Source organism: Petaurus breviceps, unplaced genomic scaffold (assembly GCF_028583685.1).
Source record: "Petaurus breviceps papuanus isolate PSGF00001 unplaced genomic scaffold, PetGlider_PUasm1.0 84, whole genome shotgun sequence".
Classification (NCBI taxonomy): domain Eukaryota; kingdom Metazoa; phylum Chordata; class Mammalia; order Diprotodontia; family Petauridae; genus Petaurus; species Petaurus breviceps.
This window is the reverse complement of record NW_027186645.1, coordinates 3895616-3910506: the sequence shown is the minus strand read 5'-3', so window position 1 is coordinate 3910506 and position 14891 is coordinate 3895616. Positions and strand designations below refer to the sequence as shown.

The 14891-nt window shown below is 42.8% G+C and overlaps 1 protein-coding gene across 2 annotated transcripts; it reads left to right on the top strand.

Moving 5' to 3' along the window:
- The first annotated feature begins 343 nt into the window (after window positions 1-343).
- SMUG1 (single-strand-selective monofunctional uracil-DNA glycosylase 1) lies at window positions 344-5441 on the top strand. 2 transcript variants are annotated; one of them, XM_069107021.1, is made up of 3 exons: window positions 344-494; window positions 2095-2396; window positions 4154-5441. In XM_069107021.1, the coding sequence occupies exons 2-3, from the start codon at window positions 2106-2108 to the stop codon at window positions 4682-4684; spliced, it is 822 nt and encodes a 273-aa protein (XP_068963122.1). In that variant the 5' UTR covers window positions 344-494; window positions 2095-2105; the 3' UTR covers window positions 4685-5441. The 2 variants fall into 2 exon arrangements, with proteins under 2 accessions (XP_068963122.1, XP_068963123.1); XM_069107022.1 differs by lacking the exon at window positions 344-494 and having other exon boundaries at window positions 2158-2334.
- The last annotated feature ends 9450 nt before the right edge of the window (window positions 5442-14891 follow it).

The window sequence follows — 14891 nt, the reverse complement described above, 5'->3', positions numbered from 1 at the left end:
AGTCCTATGTATAAGGTGTTGTCGGAGCAAAATATTGGCAGAACCCAGCGATTCTGAGAGGTGGTGATGAAGAGAGCATTCCAGGAGAAGAGAAAAAGGAGGAAGGGAGAGGAAAAACAAAGTAGTGAAAAAGGGGGAAATGGAGAAATGAAATGAGAGGAAGAAAATAAAGGAGAAAGAAGAGAAACAGAGGAAAAGGGAGATGAGAAAAAGAAAGAGATTGGGAGGAGGGGGAGAAGATTAAGAGAGAGAAAGAAGCGCCAAGTGAATAACACAGGTAAAGAAAGAGATAAACTACAATCCCCAGCATGCCTTGGAGTGGGGGTGCAGGCTTTCCAGGAGTCGGACGCAGTGTTTCCAGCGGAAGTGCTGAGTTCGGATCTAAGTCTTCTCCTCCCTAGCCTCGCAGTCACCACCGGCAGCACGGACTACATTTCCCAGTACCCTTCGAGCGGATCCGGAATCTTCATGGAGAGCCAGGGCTGGAACCCCAGGTGAGAATTGGGCCTTTGTTTTCTCGGGGGTCACGGAGGCGGTGGAATGCTTGGGGACCGTGGTGCGACGTGCAGGAGGAGGAGGACAAGGAAAACTGAAGAAGTCTCTCGGGGAAAGGAGAGGAGCTAGGAGTCGGGACTATGGTTTACCCTGGCAGATGAGGCTGGATGGATGGAAGCTAAAGCAGGGGGGAAGGAGGGAGGAGAAAAAGGAGGCGTTGTCCCCAGACTTTGGTTTTTAATCCTGGGAGTTCGCTTAATCTTTCCGAGCCTCAGTTTCCTCATTTGTAAAGTGGAAAAAAAGCACTTTGCAAATGTGAGCTAGTGTCGTGGGCAGACTTTACACGTTGGGCATTTCACGTGGAATGGGACTGGGTTTGGAAGGATACAGAACACTTCAGGGAGGTTGGAGGGAGGAGAGAGAGTATTCCAGGCGTCAGGGAGAGCCAGTGCAAAAGCTTGGGGATGAAAGATGGATTGTGAGGAGCAGCAAGCAGCCAGTACGGCTGGTCTGTAGGTGCAGGGAGAGAGGGGTAAGGAGATGGGAAAAGAAGGCGGAATCATCCATCACACAAAGGCTGTATTGGCAGTCAGTGCACGGACATGACTTCAGAAGACTTGCCTATGATGGACCAGAGGTGTAGAATGAGCATCCATTTACAGACATACAGCCTTTGTTTTGCTTGACAATATTTGTTATGGAGAAGGCTGGGGGGGGGGGGGGGGGTGGCGGGAGGAAGGAAAAGAAGAAATTCTAAAAAATTTAAGAAGACTGAAAAGTAGCAAGAGGCCAAGTTGTAAAGAGTTTTAAATTTTGATCCTAGAAGCAGTTGGGAGTCACGGGACTTAATTGAGTGGGGGGACTATGGTTAGACCTGGGTTTTAACGAAATCACTTTGGCATCTGCCTGTGTGAAGACTTAGAGGCAAGAGAGGTTGGGCATGCCTAGCAGACCTGCCTGGATGCACTGGTACTACAACATTGTGGGTACAAGAATTTTCCTAAATTGTAGAGAGGGAAAGTTGAGTAAGGGAGCCCTGAAGATAGGACACAGGCCTTTGGAACTGAAGGGCTAGGCCACACTACTGGTTCTTGAGTATAGGAAGGAAGCTATTGGGAGAAAGATCATTCAGGGAAGAGGGAGGTCATGGCATTGATGGTGGAACTGGTAAGACAGTCCTAAGATCTATTTTCCCACATCTGTAGGTCAGTACATCTATTCCTTTTTCAGTTGACTGCTCAAACTTCCCTGGCCTTCAACTCTTGCACCCATCATTGTTCCTTGGACATGCCCGTTGGTTTCCTAAAATGTAAGACTAGGAGGGACCTGGCCAATAGAGAAGGGGTTGGCCAGAGATAGAGTAAGAAGAAACATTCAACTCTGAGACTTACACAAGAGCTTCGAGAGGGGACCTTTTCTGTTGCAACACATTTATAGTCATCTTATGGGACATAGTGGAGGTAGGTAGATAAGATTGGGGAAAATAAGTCAGATGGAATGCAGTGGATACAGTTCTACATGGAGGTCATGAAACTCTGTCATATGAGTTTTCTCCAGTGTTATGAGTGAGGTGGGAGTCTCTCTTTCTGTCTCTCCTAGGTGATATCAGCATGGCCAAGCTACCGGCCTCACCAGTGGGCCTCCTAGAGGAATCTTTACCTGCCTTGCAGAAGCTTCCTGGCTCTTATTCCAACATAGCCCAGGACTTCCTGGAGGAAGAATTAAGACTGAATGATGAACTGGACAAGCTACAGTTCTCAGAGCCTGTGGGCTTTATTTATAATCCCTTGAAATATGCATTGGAGCTTCACCGAAACTATGTCACCAGATACTGCCAAGGTCCCAAGAAAGTGCTGTTTTTGGGCATGAACCCAGGGCCCTTCGGCATGGCCCAGACTGGGGTGAGGGGGTCTGGGAGGTAGGAGTGGAGGGTGAAGTATTGGTGATCCAGATGCCTGGGTCATATGGGTGAAACATGTACATATATGAACCAGGTAGAGAATTTGTGAGCCTATGTGTGACTGTGGGGTCCCCCATTCCCTTTGTAAATTTGTCACTTTAGAAGAGGAGTGGGGAACTAGCAGCCTTGAGGCCACATGTGGCCCATTAGGTCCTCAAGTATGGTCCGTTGACTGAATCCAAATTTTACAGAACAAATGCCCTTAATAAAAGAATTTGTTCAGTAAAACTTAGACTAGGTCAAAAGACCATACTTAAGGACCTAGAAAGGCCACAAGTGTCCCATCCCTGCGATCTCTCTACTTCATTGATGGTTGATAGCCAAGCCTATTAACTGTGCTTCGATTTCCCCCTTTTTATCCACTAATTGCCCTCTGGAAACCGTTCCTTCTTTTACTATTTAGCCTCTCTGACCTCATCCCTACACTTTGATTTCTGCTCCCCCTTAGGTGTAGAAAAGAAAAAGGGAAAAAGAAGAACTTTCATCTGTTTCTCCCTCCTGAGGGGGAGCTCTGAGAAAGAACTCAGTTCTTTTCAAAGAGGAACCCAAATAGGGAAGGGTAGAGGTAAGAAGCAAAAGAGGATATTAAGGTGGACTCACCTTTCTGGATCCCTCTTCTGGACTAAAAAGAAGCACAGACTACTGTGAGGTCAAAATGACTGTGCATTTTCTAGTATAAGTAAATGCCCCCTTACATAGGGATTACAGGCCTGTGAGGGTATGATCTCTAGAGCAGGAATTATAATTGTTTTTACTGACCCCAGCTAATGATGAATGATTATCTATTAGTTAGGGAGAGTTAGGGAACAGGTTGCCTGGGTCCCAGGAACTGTCTGGTTCCTTCTACCCTCAACTTACTTTATTTTCCCCCACCAGAAGAATGCATTTTATTATGAAATAAGTTTTATTGCAAGAATCTTATAAATAAGGTCTTGCTTTTTCTCCCCATCCCTACTCCCTCACCTCCCTTTGGAAAAAAGATTGCTTCTGAAAAAGTAAAACTTCAGACCATGTGAACATTGTGCCATATACAGATTCCTTGGCCTCCTCCTCCTCGATCCTTGCTGTTGTATCTGGGCTCAGAAGATCACAGTTCAGTAAGGGCACCCCAGTTCCAGGGGTCAGTGGAAGGAGGAGGCTGCCCATAGATATCCCTCAGCTTTCGTTGACAAGTTCCAGAGGCTTGAGAACTAGGGGGGAGGTCAGGGAGGAGGGACCAACTTTGCTGTGTGCGTGTGTGTGTGTCTACATATATATGTATGTATATATGCATCTATGTATATATGTGTGTTTGTGTGTATATCCATTTTCATTTTACATTGAATCCTTCCAATCCTGACTGCTTGTCTGTTTCTGTCCATAGGACTTTTCCCAGCCTGTGGCCCTAAGTACTTAAATACAGTCCTATCTAGGGCTAAGAATCTTGAAATACTCATTGACTAGTATTTGTATCAATTCCCAGCAGCAAAAATGGTGGGAAGAAGTGTGGAGTGTCCTGAACCCTTAGTTCTTGTTGGAAGTTGGAGTGGAGGAACCAGGCAGTTCCTAGAACCTAGTCACTCTGCTTTCTAACTTTCCAGGTGGGTGGATAGAAATCTGGGAGTAGATTCCTCAGGGAGAATCGAAAGGGGAAATTATACCATAATCTAGGTATTCTGTCCCTAACATTGTGACTCTCATATCTCACTTTCTTCACAGGTGCCTTTTGGGGAAGTGTCTGTGGTCCGGGACTGGCTGGGCATTGTGGGGACAGTGTTAACCCCACCCCAGGAACACCCCAAGCGGCGGGTGCTGGGGTTGAACTGCCCACAGTCAGAGGTGAGTGGTGCTCGCTTTTGGGGCTTTTTCCGTGGCCTCTGTGGGCAACCTGAGACCTTCTTCAGACACTGCTTTGTCCACAACCTATGTCCTCTTCTTTTCTTGGCCCCTACTGGGCGCAATCTCACACCTGTAGAGCTGCCTGCCAAGCAGAGAGAGCAGCTTCTGGGAGCCTGTGACACTGCTCTCCGACGCCACGTGCAGCTGCTGGGTGTTCGCCTGGTGGTAGGAGTGGGGAGACTGGCAGAACAACGGGCTCGCCGTGCACTGGCAGACATGGTGCCTGAGGTTCAGGTAGAAGGGCTCCTGCACCCTTCTCCTCGAAGCCCACAGGCCAACCGGGGATGGGATGCTGTGGCCAGAGAACGACTAAAGGAGTTGGGTCTCATGCCTTTGTTGACAGTTGAGTGAAGTGCCTAAAATATGCCCATTCCTGGGCTGAAGACAATAGGGAAAGCCAGACTTCCCAGGCATAAACATCTCATCCTTGGACATGAAGAAGACAATATGCCAACTGGGCTGAACATACATGTAATAAGGTGCAATTTGTATATGTCCCATCCTGACCATACAGCATCTAGGGAACTGGAAAATGTTTACTTTCATTCTCTGAACTCTTTATACTGTTTCAGTCATAACACTATTTTCACTCTCCCTTCTAGTTCAATACCTCTTCTCTCATTTGGGTTCTTCCTCTTTGGGCTTGCTACTCATACACTACAGGGAGCTGGCGAGTAGATGCTTTCCCAGATAACATAGTACCTTTTGTCTCTTCCTCCTCGATGGTGGTCTGACTAAGTGGCTTATGGAGATGGTATTGGCACCTACAGGGGATTAACTTGCTATTCTCAGAGAAAGGTCCCAACCAGAAGCCATGACTATTTGTAAGAAACTTTGGTCTTGCCCTTTTAGGACATAAATGTGAGAAATGGGCATCATTGCAAAGGAGGGATCAAAGTTAGACTTGGAGAGGATATCCTGACCCTTGAGGGTTGGAAGCACTGAAATACACTACCAAGAGAGGGGACATCTCTGTTCTTGAAGATCACACCTTTATCTTTACACTTTGTGATAAATAATTGCTATGCTCAGGTGGACCTGATAACCTCTAGAAAACCCTTTTTAACCTGAAAACTTAATTCTGGATGCATTAAATCCTTAACCCCTCTTTACGTGTCCTTTTTCATTTGTCTCTTTCTTAAAAGGTTTAGGCTCCTGAAGGGTTCTGTTCTGCAGGGTAAGGGAGAGAGTATAACAAGCTAACTCAGGCTGGTCCCTGTTAGTTTAGGTTGGTGTTAGAGCAAAATGAGACACTCAAGTCATTCAGTCAGTGACAAAAAGAAATTTATTTAGCCATAGCATAGAAAGGATATTTAACAGAAATAGTGCAGCACTTAGCTTGGATAGACTTGGACCCTTTGCCCTCCATGTGGAAATCCATCTGGTCAGCAGGGCCAAGTGGGGACTCAGGTGGCCTTGAGACATCTGCCAAAGTCTGAAGGACCCCAACTTCATGTGGGTGGGTCTTTTCTCTTAGGTCACCAGGGGATGCCAGGTCAATATGGCAGAGGCTGCATCAATGGAGATGGTGTTTGAGCCATAGCCTCCTGGGTCAATTAAGTTTTGGTATTGTTTTCTTATCTTTTAGGAAAAGAGCTAGCTAAATGTGTATGGGTGGTAGGCAGAGACCATAGTAGATAGTGGTCCTATCACAGAACCCATAAAGGGTTCTCTTCTTACTCACCTTCTGGAAACTAAGGTCCCTATTAAAATCCTGTCTAGTATTTGGGACAGAAGTCAGAGATTAGTATGGGATGAATCCTAGCCAGGTGGTAAGAGACACTTGGATCTCTGGCATTCACCTCCATCCCTTCAGTGAAGACTAGTTATTCAAGCTGAGTCCTGGGTTATTTTCATACTTGACAGAAATAGGGTGCAGTTGGCAGAAATGGGGAGGTGTTGAAACAGACCAAATTTGAGTTACCATCCCTGGGACTAACCTCTTACTTTGAAAGATAATCGGCTGATATCTTCTATCTGCTAATAGTTATTGTGTGAGAGATGTGAGCAGCATTGTCTGCAGCGTCCTGTATCAGGGCAATACCAAAGAAACAGATCCCATAATGGGTAAATATTAAGAACCTGCTACATGTAAATCAGTCTCAGGTGCCATGGGGAGTACAAGATGAATAAGTCATGGTTTCTGCTGTTAAGGGACTTAAAATTTTTGATATTAGACATGTATAATGTTGCCTAGCTGGAGAACCCTGGGCCAGGAGTCAAAAAATCAGAAGGATCTTACACCTGACTCCCATTCCAATCCTCATCTATGATGTTATCAATTGAGACCCTGGCTGGTGGGAACCAGTCATTTTCTTTTATGTGTAAATGGAAGAGAAAACTCAGGGCTAAGTGAATTGAATAAGGATTGGTTGGAGGGGAAGATAAAAAACGAGGCTTGCTCTGTCCATACCTCACTCTAATAAGTGATTATAGAGCAATAGGTTTAGAGTTGGAAGGGCCTTAGAGATTATCTAGTCCACTCAAGTCTAATTGGGTACTTGGTGTATAATCCACTTGTAAGTGAGAAAACTGAATCCCAGAGCAATTAATTAGCTCCATAGAATCACAGAATTTCAGAGTTGGAAGGTACTTCATCGACCATCTAGTCCAACCTATACCTGAAAAAAAATTCTCTAAATATAGACAAATAATCATCAATCCCTTGAAGAGGGAGATCCTACTGCCTCCTGAAGTGCCTTCCACTTTGGGCCATCTCTTACCTTTTAGAAGTTTTTCTTCCATCAAGCTGAAATTAACCTTAGCATTTTTTACCATTGCTCCTAGGGCTGTCCTCTCGGGCCAAAGTAGTTGACTAAGCAGTGACTAATTTGTCTTTGCCTTGGGCAAAGATCCAGGCCTAGATCATAAACAACAAAGATTGGTTGAAATTCATTTATTCAACACCTAGTACTATTTGCTAGGCTTTTTGCAGATAGAACAAAAACTAAATAATCCCTGATTCTATTAAACTGATATTACACCTAGTTAAGTAGATAGGGAATAAATATAAATTGGAAATGGGGGAGAGCTCTCTCAATTGGGTGGAAGTGAGGAGATCAGAGTAGGTTTCTTGTAGGAGATGGCACTTGGGTGAAGCCATGAAAGAAGCTAGGGAGGGACTCAGAAGAGAAGGAGAGTGAAAGGCATGACCCTTAAAAAGGAGCAGAGACAGGAGGAGACTGACAAATTGAATTCAGAAGGCAACTAGTAGGCCATTTTGGCAGAACTGAATATAGCAATTTAGAATTTGCGAAGTGTTTTACATACATTAAGGATGATGAGTTCTAGGCCAGCTAGGTGGCACAGTGAATATAGATCACCCACCCTGGAATCAGGAAGACCCAAGTTCAAATCTGGACTCAGAAACTTGACACACTTACTGGCTATGTGACCTTGGGCAAGACACAACCCCAACTGTCATGCCTTCCCCCCTTCCCCCTCCCCACCAGAAAAGAAAAAGAATGATGGATTCAGAGAACTGAAAATTGGCTAATCTTACTTGAATGAAAGTAAGATAGGTAAGAGTGGGAGGTTTAAAAAACAAAACAAATCTAGGGAGGCTGAGACCAGATGGTGAAAGGCTTTGAATGCCAGCCAAGACATTCTTTAATAAACAAAAAACCCAGCTGTAGAAAGATGAAGATTGACATAAGGCACACACATGCATAAATCCACTTAAAAATTTATATTGGTACCACACAATTATCAACAAATAAAAGTAATGTCAAGTTAACAAGCATTTATTAATTACCTTCTATATGCCAAACAGTATACTGAGTGCTAAGAATGCAAAGAAAGGGGAAAACAAACAGGAAGTATTCCTTTCTCAAGGAGCTTGCAGTCCAATGGGGAAAACAACATGCAGTCAACTGTGCAAACAAGATATCCAGGTAAATTGGAGATAATCTCAGAAAAGGCACAGGAATAGAGGGTTGTCAGGAAAGAATTCTTATAGGTGGTGAGATTTTAGATGGATGAAGTAAGATGGTTTTATCCAAGTAGGATTACTTGTTATCCATCTTCCCTCCCTGTAGTAGGGTTAATACTTCAAGGCCTAGGGTTTATATGTTCCAAGTTTGGTTTTTGTTTTTTTCCCCTATTAATGGAATTTCTACCATCACTTCCTTGGATTGCCTCTTGTGGAATAAGCTTCTTTAAAAATTTAGAGTAAAGATGGTGACATAAAGTACTACAATGAAGTCCAGCTCCAATAAGAAGCTCTCCAGCAAAGAAGAAAAAGCTAGATGAAACAATAATAAATCAAACTTAATGGAAGTACAATTAAACTCTTCTGTCTAGTACATGGCTGCATAATATGATGATCAGATCCATTAGAGTTTGAGACTTGGAAGGAACCTCAATGGCCAACTTGTCCAATCCATATGCAATAGGAATCTCCCATTAAATATTCAAGACAATTATCCAGCCTCTACCCAAAGACCTCCAAGGTGAAACCCTATTTCACTTTTTTCTGACATTCAGCCTAAAGTGGACTTTTTGTACCCCCTATCCATTGCTCCTGGTTCTGCTTCTGGGGCCAAACAGATTAGGTCTAATCCTTCCTGCAAGTGACAGCCTTTCAGATGCTTAAGACAGCTGTCCTGTCCTCCCTATGTCTGTTGTTTTCCAAGCTAAATATCTCCAGTTGCTCAACCCAGTCCTTATCTGACATGGCTTCAAAGCCCTTCATCATCTTTGTTGCCCTCCTCTGGACATTCCCCAATGAGAAAGTGTCCTGCACAGGGTCTTTGTTTTTGAAGATCTCTGATCTATGAGTATCTTATGGACCTGACAGTGAAGATTGGGGAGAGGGAAAAAGAAGTAGAAATAACTGTGCAGAAGTTGGTAGGAGGGGCAGGAGGGGTAAGCAACCATGAACAAAGAATAAAGGTCTGTCTAGAGATCAAAGTCCAGAATCCTAGCTGCTGGCCTTGGGATTCTCCCTTTCCTAGGAAAGAAAGAAGTATCTTGCCTAGGGAATAATGAATGAACAAAAAAAGCACTTCTTGAGTTCTAAACATTGGAAATAGGTAGCTGGGCAGCATTGGATAGAGCGTTGAGTCTGAAGTCAGATTTAGTTCAAATCTGGCCTGATTTTTTTTTTTTTTTTGCCTTTTGGAGGGCAATTGGGGTTAAGTAACTTGCCCAAGGTACACGGCTAGTTTTTTGTGTGGGTGTTAAGTGTCTGAGGCCTGAACCGAACTGGGGTCCTCCTGACTAAGGGATGACACTTTACTCACTGCGCCACCTAGCTGCCCCAGGCCTCAGACTCTTAATAGCTGTACAACCCTGGGCATATAATCCTATTTGCCTCAGTTTCCTCATCTATAAAATGAGCTGGAGAAGGAAATGGCAAGCCACTCCAGTATCTGCCAAGAAAACCATAAGTGATGTCACAAAGAATCAGACATTGAAAAATGACTGAACAAAATGCAATTGCCAAGGAAGAGCCATCTCTGACTTTAAGGAGCTTATATTCTATTGAGAAGGCAACATATATAAGAGGATGGTGGTCAAGTAGAGGTCTTTGGTCTGCAAGGATGGTGAGCTGAGCAATAGAAGAGTTGATTGACATGTACTTTCTAGTACTTATGGAAGAATTGATTTGATTGGAAGTGAGAGGCACAGGCAGCAAAGTAGATATATAAAAATATGGTGGCCTGGAAGGTACTGAGAAAGGTATTCTGAATGGCCAGGATGGAATGAGAAGTATGTCTTGAATGATGTGATAAAGTTATGAGGTAGCTAGATATGGTGTCACTATTTTGAATTGGTTATTTAACTTCAGGGATTTAAAAGGGAGATTTTGGTCAAGGTAGAGGCAGACAAGGGTGCCCAGAATTAAATTTTTTTTGAAAGATTGTTTATAAGAAAAAGCTGGAGCTAAGAATAAAGGACAGTGTAAGAGGGTGGTATTTTTAACAACTTGAATAATGGTCTTGGTCTCCAAGGGGACTATTTGGAAAGGATGAAAATAATCTGTTTTCTAGAAAAACTTAATCTGCAACACAAGAGTTGGCTCAGTTAGTCAACAAAGATTTATTAATGTTTATTCTTCAGCCAGGCACTGTTAAGCACTGGGAATACAAAAGAAGATAAAAGACAATCCCTATTCTCAAAAAACTAACAGTCTAAAGGGAGTGATGACATGCAAACAAGCGACATAAAAGATAAATTGGTGATAATCAACAGAAGGAAGGCACTAGAACTAAGAATTAAGGGGATCAGGAAAGACCTTACAGACTGGTATTTTAGCTGGGATTTGAATAAGATCAAGGAAGCCAAGAAGTGGGGATGAAAAAGGAGAAAATTCCAGGTATAAGGGAGAGCCAATGAAAATGCTGGGAGTCTGAAAATGTAATGTCTTATGCAAGAAACAACAACAAGGCCAGTGTCAGTGGCAAGCTGAATACATGGAGGGCATCAGTATAAGTCTGGGAAAGGAGGGGTGGAGCCAATATGGCAACATAGAAACAGGAAAATTACATGAGCTTCCCCCACAACTACCTCAAATACCTGTAAAATATGACTCTAAACAAATTTTAGAGCTACGGAACCCACAAAGTGACAGAGAGAAACAAATCTCCTGCTGAAGGCCTCCCAGCAGGCCTATAGGAAGGGTCCATTGCAGCACACTGGGAGCGGATCCCAGCCCCATGTGAGCTGTGGTTTTAACCTCAGGGTGGCCCTGACCAGTTGTGACCAGAGCAGACTTCAGGAGAGTGAAGCACCAGCAGCTGTGGCGGTTTCCAGACTTAACCCATAAATGCCAAAGACAAAGTAAAAGGTCAGTGAGGAGCTTTGTTGGAACTGGGGTGGGGAGGGGGGGAACAGAGGAGTGCAGTCTGGCCCCTGCCACTGGGACAAGAAGCAGCCACCATGTGGCTGTTTCCAGAGCTCCTGGACTGCAGATCATAGGGGGACCAAGCAACCATTCAGAGGGTAATTGCTCTTGCTTTAACCTGCTTGGATCTGGATTGCTATCTAGGGTGGAGGTCCTGGGTGGTGGGGCCAGTGGGCCAGAGCTTGTGGGGGCTGCAGAGAGGGCACCCAACTAATAGCTCTGGTAGCTACAAAAACCCCAGTGATTTGGGACAAAGCTATTCTCTCTGGAAACAGAGTTCTACCTTGTCAAAGAGCTCAAAAGTCAAGTAATTGAGTGGCAACATGACCAAGCAGAGGAAGCAAAGCAAACAGAACAATCAAACCTTAGATTTCTTTTTTGGGGGACAAAAAGGATCAAAGAATGAAACATCAGGAAGACAATGAAGTCAGAATGCCTGCATCAAAAGCTTCCAAGAAAAATATGAATTGGTTACAGGCCATGGAGAAGCTCAAGAAGGATTTCGAAAATCAAGTAAGAGAAGTGAAGGGAAAATTGGGAAGAGAAATGAGAATGATGCAAGAAAATCATGAAAAGAGAGTCAACAAGCTGAGTGAAGAAAATAACACCTTAAAAAATAGACTAACTCTGGGGCAGCCAGGTGGCTCAGTGAGTAAGAGCACCAGCTCCAATGTCAGGATGACCTGGGGATCAAATCCAGGCTCCGACACTTAACACCACACCCAGAAATAACTGGCCGTGTAACCTTGAGCAAGTTACTTAACCCTGATTGCTCATAAAAAAAAATAGACTAACTCAAATGGCAAAAGAGACCCAAAAAGCCAATGAGGAAAAGAATGCCTTAAAAAACCAAATTTGCCAGATGGAAAAGGAATTTCAAAAGCTCACTGAAGAGAATAATTCCTTCAGAATTAGATTGGAGCAAATGGAAGCTAATGACTTTATGAGAAATCAGGATACTATAAAAAAAGATCCAAACAAATGAAAAAATAGAAGGCAATGTGAAATATCTCATTGGTAAAATCCACTGACCTGGAAAATAGATCCAGAAGAGATAATTTAAAAATTATTGGACTACCTGAAAGCCATGATCAGAAAAAGAACCTAGAAATTCTCAAGGAAAATTGACCTGATATTTTAGAACCAGAGGGCAAAATAGAAATTGAAAGAATTCACTGATCACTTCTTGAAAAGGATCCCAAAAAGAAAACTCCTAGGAATATTATAGCCAGGTTCTGTAGTTCCCAGATCAAGGAGAAAATATTACAAGCAGCCAAGAAGAAACAGTTTGAATATTGTGGAAACACAATCAGGATAACACAAGATCTAGCAGCTTCTACATTAAGGGATTGAAGGGCTTGGAATATGATATTCTGGAGGACAAAGGAGCTAGGATCAAAACCAAGAATCACCTACCCAGCAAAACTGAGTATAATGGGAAAATATAGTCATTCAATGAAATAGAGGACTTTCAAGCATTCTTGATGAAAAAAACAAAACAGAGTTGAATAGAATAAGAAGCAAGAGAAGCATGAGAAGGTAAACAGGGAAAAGAAATCATAAGGAACTTATTAAAGTTGAACTATTTACATTCCTACGTGGAAAAACAATAATTGTAACTTATGAAACTTTTCTCGGTATCAGTATAGTTGAAGGGAATATATATGTATACATACATATATATGTTTATATAGGAAGGTATATGTGCATATAAATACATATGTGAGGGTGTGTATATATATGTACATGTACAAATAAACAGAGGGCACAGGATCAGTTGAATAGGAAGTTGAATATCTAAAAAAATTAAGAGGTGAGAGAGGAATATAATGAGAGGAGATAGGGAGAGACAGAATAGGGTAAATTATATAAAAGAGGGAAGAGAAAACTTACAATGGAGCAGAAGAACAGGAAGGCAAAAGGGAATGGGTCAATCTTATTGAATTTGGCTTAAGGAGGGAACAACATACATACTAAATTGGATGTCTTACCCTACAGGAAAGTAGGGGGAAAGGGCATGAGAGGGGAGATGATAGGAGGGCAGATTGTGGAGGGGGGAGGGTAATTAGAAGCACACACTTTTGAAAAGGGACAGGGTTAAAGTAGAAAATAGAACAAGTGGGGGGCAGGATAGGATGGAGGGAAATATAGTCAGTCTTTCACAATATATCCACTATGGAAATAATTTTTTGCATTTATATATAAATATTGCATAATTATACATATACAGCCTATACTAAATTGCTTATCTTCCCAGTAAGGGTAGGTGACCAGGGAAGAATGGAAAGAATCTGGAATTCAAAGTTTTAAAATCAAATGTTAAAAAAAAAGTCTGAGAAAGGGTGATGAAGATTATGAAGAACTTTTAATGCCAAATAGAGGATTTTATATTTTAATCTGGAGGTAGAATTCTCCCTGTTCTGAGAGAGCAGGTTTGGTTGAATGATGAGTTTAGAAGCCAAACTATGGAGAATTAAGATGAGAGTAAGGCATGAAGAAGTAGAAGCATCTATTATAGGTGTCCTTCTCAAGGAATTTAGCCAGAAGGAGGTATTTGGAACAATACCTACCTAACAATACCTAGGGAAGGTTCAGGAAGATAGGAGAGACATAGGCATGTTCATAGGTGGTAGGAAAATAGCGAGTAGGCAAGGAAAGATTGAAGATAAGTGAAGGTATGGATGATGGGAGGAGAAGGGAATGTGCTGGAGAAAACAGAATGGATTCTACTTGTGCAGGTGGGGGAGGGTTGCCATGGCAAAGAGAAGGACCAGCTCTTTGTGTTAGAGTGGGGTGAAGGCTGAGAGAGTGACAAAAGACATCTTAGATATGTGAATTGAGGAGGGGAGGAGAGGAAACTCTCCATGAATGACCTCACTTTTTTCAGTGAAAGTTATGGCAAGGTTCTCAGCTGAGAGCATGAAGAAGAGAACTATGGGAGGTTAGAAGAGGTATGAAAAGTTTTGAAAAATTGATTGTTAAGTGGAATAGTCAGTTGATTAGATAGGTATAAAAAGATTGCCTTGCTACAGTGAGGGCTCAGTTGAGCTTATGTATCATAAATAGATCCAGTCAGCACAATTTTGTGATTTTTTTTTCCAGCTTCATTCAGCATCATGTGAGTGGGAAGGAAGTCAGAATGGTGGGAGTAAAGTAGGACTGAGGCTTATCAGGAAAGGACCAGTCACAGAATAAGGAGGCAAGAGATTCAAGAAGACAATGTAACACTGAATTGGTTTGCTAAAGAATCAAAATGGGGAAATGCAGGAGAATTTATCCAGTGCAGGGGTGTAGGCCTGGGAAAGCACTAAAGTGCAGAGGGGTTGGCAGTTATGTGTGGATAAAGAACAAAGTTTGGGGTTGCAATATAGAGGGAAAGAAGGAATGACAATAGATTCTGATGAAATAAGGAAATTTCAGAGTTCATAAACACAGAAGTAGAGCATTTGAAGGTGATGGTAAGATTAAGGGTCTGACCATCTCTGCGTGTACTTGAGGTGGGGTGAAGGGGTAGGTCATGAGAAATGAGCAAATTAAAGAATTGGGGGGGGGTAAGAGGGTTTGAGGAAGTATCAATATGTATGTTGAACTCCCCTAGCATGAGGGCAGGAGTTGGGAAAGAAATTTAAGACTGTGAGTCATGTACTGAATTCATTAAGGAAAGAAGAAGAGTGATCTGTAGGTCTGTAGACAACAGCTACCAGAATTTTG

Bases quoted from the DNA above. Each gene is read 5' to 3' on its own strand.
- SMUG1 (XM_069107021.1), top strand. From the start codon at position 2,106: ATGGCCAAGCTACCGGCCTCACCAGTGGGCCTCCTAGAGGAATCTTTA. The intron at 2,397-4,153 runs GTGAGGGGGTCT...CTTTCTTCACAG, and splicing joins TCGGCATGGCCCAGACTGGG to GTGCCTTTTGGGGAAGTGTC.